The following is a 5,548-nucleotide window of genomic DNA, read 5'->3' on the forward strand; positions in this document are numbered from 1 at the left end:
TTTAGGTAAAATGGGAATTGAATGTGAGGCCTATGATTAGGGGAGATAGGAGGGCCATGCAGATTATGTCATAACACTAAAAAAAGAGAGGTCCTTCCATTGATTTCATATTTGTATCTTTAGCCTTAATCAATTGTGTGACTTTAATAGCGAATAGACATGTGAGTATATACTTGGGATGATCCAATGGCTTGCCTAAGGGTAAAGAACAACATTGGAGGTGAGAACCTGGGTAGCGGTAAGGGCAGTGAGCTTTCCTAAGCAAAGAAACTTCTATCAATTAAGGAGCTTTCCTAAGCAAAGAAACTTCTATCAATTAATTGGAGTTGGTTATGTTAAGGAGTAGAGGATATTAACATAGAAGAAGCCATGCAATGAGGTCATTGTCTTTGCCTTGCGCAAGGTGTTGGAAATATTTGTCCTCATGCGAGTAGCCACATATGAATCTTCTGACGATAAAGGGAGAGCAAGGTAGATACTCGAATGATCCAGTATCTTGCTTTCATCGATGTCGGCGAGAGGAGAGTATCTTGCTTTTGAGGTAGGATTGTTAAAGAGGGCTCTTGAGAGTCTAGGAACCGTGCTACACCATCTTTATGAACCATCTTTATGAAATTTGTGACTTTAGGTAATATTATAGAGTTGGGTGTAAAGAGACTTAAGCTTGGGTCTGGGGTCTGGTGGGAATCGGGTTTCTATAAATGGCGGGTGGCGTGGTTTCTAATTGTTAGTACTTGACATCGTCTTCTTCGTTTTCTGCATTTTTTCTGCAATTCGAACGAAGCACGGCTAGCAATTTTTGAGAGAATTTAGGGTTAGGGTTTCCGGTTTTACCTGCATTCAGAAGGGAAGGCAGTCATCTCCTTCAACAGCTATACAGTAATCAGCGAGCTTTCCGGGGTATGGCTATGGCTATTTTTCTTTCCGTGCATTGCGCACACAGCATCATAACCACATCATGTGAGCTTGCATGTTGATTTCAAATCATGTTGCCACTTATTCACATAAAACCTCGCTTAATCACAAAAAATTACAGTAGAAACTTAGGCGATTATTACTTAAATCATCCAAAACCCTTGAAAATTTGTTAAGAACTCGCAGTCTTTGCGTTTTAGGAGGATTTCGTTTTAGAAGTTACATGTCTTCGGTGATGGGAAGTTAGATAGGACATTAGGGGAGAGAGAGAGAGAGAGAGAGAGAGAGAGAGAGAGAGAGGCCCCTGTAAGAATTCTTAGGTGTGCAACTTTAACTTGCGCGCTCTGCATCTTAAAGCTTTACATAAGCCCTGCTCAGCCTGCATAAATATGCGTTTAAGCATGCGCTTGCTGATGAGGTGCTTTGTCTCAGATTAGTTTTGCATGCACCTTTTTTTACCTTTTGCAATGTATTTTTTTAAGTAGCATTTTGTTGCATGTGGTAGGTGCGTAGAGAGAGAGAGAGAGAGAGAGAGAGAGAGAGAGAGAGAGAGCTGTAAAAGAAGTGACAATTTTGGATAATGATTGTCGAACTTAGTATTTACCTGTAGAAATCAAATATCTGAAGGAGCTTTGACATTTTATCGGCGGTGTAATTTAGGTATTTTGATGTGCACCAGATCCACTTTCTAGCTATAAGAGCCTAGACAAGGTTTATGAACTAGGTCTGCTTATTGCCGGGCATTGATTTCTTGTATATTTCTTAAGGCCTTGTGAGTTGTGTTAATGATTATTCATGTACATTGAACTATTCTGTAGGTTGCGTAGAGCAAAAGGTTTTGATGGCGGGAGCACAGTTAGAAGTCTTGACAGCCCTAGATAAAGCCAAGACACAATGGTATCACTTTACAGCCATAATCATAGCAGGCATGGGGTTCTTTACAGATGCATATGATCTATTCTGCATCTCAACTGTCACCAAGTTGCTTGGTCGGCTGTATTATTACGACCCGGCAACTAACAAGCCTGGAATCCTACCAGCGAATGTATCTGCTGCCGTGAATGGAGTGGCGCTCTGTGGTACATTAGTGGGGCAACTGTTTTTTGGCTGGCTCGGAGATAAACTCGGGCGCAAGAAAGTGTACGGCATCACCCTCATGTGCATGGTAGTCAGTTCAATAGCTTGCGGTCTTTCATTTGGTAGCACTGCAAAGTCTGTCATGACCACTTTGTGCTTCTTCCGATTTTGGCTGGGATTTGGCATTGGCGGAGACTACCCTTTGTCTGCCACTATCATGTCTGAGTATGCCAACAAGCGCACTAGAGGTGCCTTTATTGCTGCTGTGTTTGCCATGCAAGGTTTCGGGATACTGGGTGGAGCAGCAGTGGCTATCATTGTTTCAGTTTCATTTAAGAATGCTTATCCACGGCCCTCCTTTGATATGGACCCATTGGGTTCAACACCTTTGCAAGCAGACTTTGTGTGGAGGATCATTTTCATGATGGGAGCCATTCCGGCAGCACTGACATATTATTGGCGGATGAAGATGCCAGAGACTGCACGGTACACCGCCTTGGTAGCAGGGAATGCCAAGCAAGCAGCAGCAGATATGACACAAGTGCTTGAAGTTCAGTTGCAAGCTGAGCAGCATAAAGTGGATAAGATTGTTTCTGCCAAATCTTACGGATTACTTTCTAAGCAGTTTTTGAAAAATCACGGAGCCCACCTCCTCGGCACTACAAGCACATGGTTTCTTCTGGATGTTGCTTTCTATAGTCAGAATCTCTTCCAGAAGGATGTCTTCACAGCAGTTGGCTGGCTTCCTTCAGCCGAGAAAATGAGTGCATTGGAGGAAGTTTACAGGATCGCAAGAGGGCAAGCTCTGATTGCTTTGTGCTCCACGGTACCTGGTTATTGGTTCACAGTGCTGCTGATTGATCGCATTGGTAGGTTCACCATCCAGCTTCTGGGCTTCTTCATGATGACAGCCTTCATGTTTGGGCTCTCCATCCCTTACAACCAGCTGCGTGGGACCAAGTGTGGATCTGGGTTCTGCAATGGTCATCAGATCATCTTCGTTGTCCTATATGCATTCACATTCTTCTTCTCCAATTTTGGTCCAAATAGTACCACGTTCATTGTGCCTGCTGAAGTGTTCCCTGCAAGGCTTAGATCAACCTGCCACGGCATTTCTGCTGCATCTGGGAAAGCTGGGGCTATTGTAGGGGCATTTGGGTTTTTGTATGCAGCTCAGGATCCTACTGAAGGGCACCAGGATCCAGGCTATCCGACTGGAGTTGGTGTTCGATCTTCTCTGCTAATGTTGGCCTGCTGCAATGGTTTAGGGTTCTTTTGCACATTTTTGGTCCCAGAGACAAAGGGCAGGTCTCTGGAAGAAATTTCAGGGGAGAGTAATGAAGATCCAGAAAATCCAATAACATTATCGCAGACCAGGACATTATCCGGAAGCATGACTTTGCCACTGTAGTACACTCAGTCCCCAGTCCATGATGCACCTTTGAAATGGGGCAGCCGATGGTGCATGGGCGTATCTCCTTTTGAAAACACTTTTTTCAATTTAGGGCTATAGGAGGATCGTAGAATAATTAATTATGGCAATAGAGTAATTAATTATGGCAATAATAATACAAGGCATGTACTGTTTGCCCATGTTTAGGTCCTGATGAATTATTTAAGCACTGCTTATTTAACCAGTAATTTCTTTTACATTCTGTCTTGTCTCTTTGTGTCTGTGTGTGGTTGGTTGGTAGTTTTTTCTTTTCATAAAGAGGAGGAGAGGAAGATGTTCAATTAACGTGTTGTGCTGTATGGTAAAATTTCCATCTTCATGCGTACCCATGTGCATTTCCTTAGAGCCCCCTTCCCCTTCTGATAGAAAGAAGCGGATTTGGGAGTTGGATTATATCCAGGGTGGTTTAGCCAGATGTCTCTGGGAGAAACCACTTCAAACTGTACATTGCCATGCTTGACTATGCCCCCTTTTTTATATTAACAAAGTTGTAGCCCAATGCCCTAGAGTGCCAATTCTTGTGTAGCTTCCCTTACAAGAGGAGTGGCTGGATGCTATTTTGCCGCTTGATGGGAAAGCAGTTACATACTCCATGTGTGTACCCAACGCTAAATGTATTGCATCCCAATTTTCAAAATTTTTATTTGATGGTGAACGCTGAAGATTGTGATGCAGACCCAAAAAACGTGACGTTTGCATGCACAATACAGTGCGTCAGTTTATTTGAAAATGTTTTTCTAAATGTTATATCAAAATGTAGCACAGCATTCGGTTGCCCCAAGAATATTAAAGGATCTATTAAATAAAAATTTATCACATCATCAAAGGAACCATTATATCAACATACGCTTGACCAAAAGAGAAAGGGCAGCAACAAATCACACTGGACATGTAGCCACTAGCCTCATTAACGATAGTCACGCATGATCTCATTCAACCTTGAAAGCTTCTTTCACTATTTGTTTTACACCCAACTTCCCTTAGTAAAAATTTGTACATCAAGCTGAAAAAGGATGTGCAAAAAGCCATGAGAGCATTGACACAGTTGGGTTTGAAAAGTTTTGAGGTGCTTATTGAGACACTGTTGGGTTTGAAAAGTTTTGAGGTGCTTATTGAGATGGTATTCCTTATGTAGCAAGAAGAAATTTTGGTTTGAAAAGTTTTGAGGTGCTGATTGAGATGGTATCCTTATGTAGCAAGAAGAAATTTTGATTTGAAGGACTGCTTTGAGGTAGCTACTGTGAGTCAAAATGTGTAAGTGCTTTCCTACATGCTATACACCAAGAATAACTTTGAATTAAAGAGCCTTGTAGGAATTTTTGAAAGAGCCTTTTAGGGAGACTATGATATGTATCTTTTTGTTTCAAATAAACTTAAGACTTTGTTTGAGCTTGTTATTTAACTACAAATCTTTGACCAACGCACTAAGACATTTGATTGTATTGTAAAGCGGAAGATGGTCTTTAGAAGTTTGTGGACTATTGAAGTAGTAGTTAAATAAATATCAAATCTTGTAATAAGAGAACGAGCGCACTAAGACATTTGATTGTATTGTAAAGCTGAAGATAGTCTTTAGAAGTTTGTGGACTATTGAAGTAGTAGTTAAATAAATATCAAATCTTGTAATAAGGGAATGAGAGGCTTAAACCTATAGAGAGTCTTAGTAACCCAAAAATCTAGACAGAATCGTTAAAAACCCCTAGTCTCTTAGTAAGGGAATGAATACATAAGTCCTTAAATCATAATGATATTCCCCACTTCTTTAATGTACATACATATATATTACACATATATATATATGTGTGTGTGTGTGTGTGTGTGTGTGTGTACATAAAAGGAAAAATAAAGCTATCAAAACCTTTATGATTCCATTTTGTAAAAAAAACCTAACTTTTCTCATTTTGACAAATTTAACGATAAGGTTGCCAAACAATTTACACAAATAACACTTTTAGAATATTAACTCAGTATATCTAAGAAGATTAACTCAATACACTCAATATCTATGACTTTTTGTTTTGCCAACTAGTATGTTTTGCTAGTACAAGTTTGATTCCTTATTTTTTAACATTAAAGACATGCATTAAGTAGTGTGATATGTGA

General features: G+C 40.4%; 1 protein-coding gene across 1 annotated transcript; it reads left to right on the forward strand.

The window, feature by feature from the left end:
- The first annotated feature begins 728 nt into the window (after nt 1-728).
- LOC147632867 (putative inorganic phosphate transporter 1-3) lies at nt 729-3,642 on the forward strand. The gene is made up of 2 exons (XM_086807758.1): nt 729-900; nt 1,734-3,642. Exon 2 carries the CDS (start codon nt 1,757-1,759, stop codon nt 3,401-3,403), a length of 1,647 nt encoding a protein of 548 aa, XP_086663884.1. The 5' UTR covers nt 729-900; nt 1,734-1,756; the 3' UTR covers nt 3,404-3,642.
- Nucleotides 3,643-5,548: the final 1,906 nt, after the last annotated feature.

This window comes from Cibotium barometz, chromosome 13, assembly GCF_041138505.1.
Source record: "Cibotium barometz isolate CiBa-2024 chromosome 13, ASM4113850v1, whole genome shotgun sequence".
NCBI lineage: Eukaryota > Viridiplantae > Streptophyta > Polypodiopsida > Cyatheales > Cibotiaceae > Cibotium > Cibotium barometz.

Coding starts and splice junctions, on each gene's coding strand:
- LOC147632867 (XM_086807758.1), top strand. CDS start 1,757: ATGGCGGGAGCACAGTTAGAAGTCTTGACAGCCCTAGATAAAGCCAAG.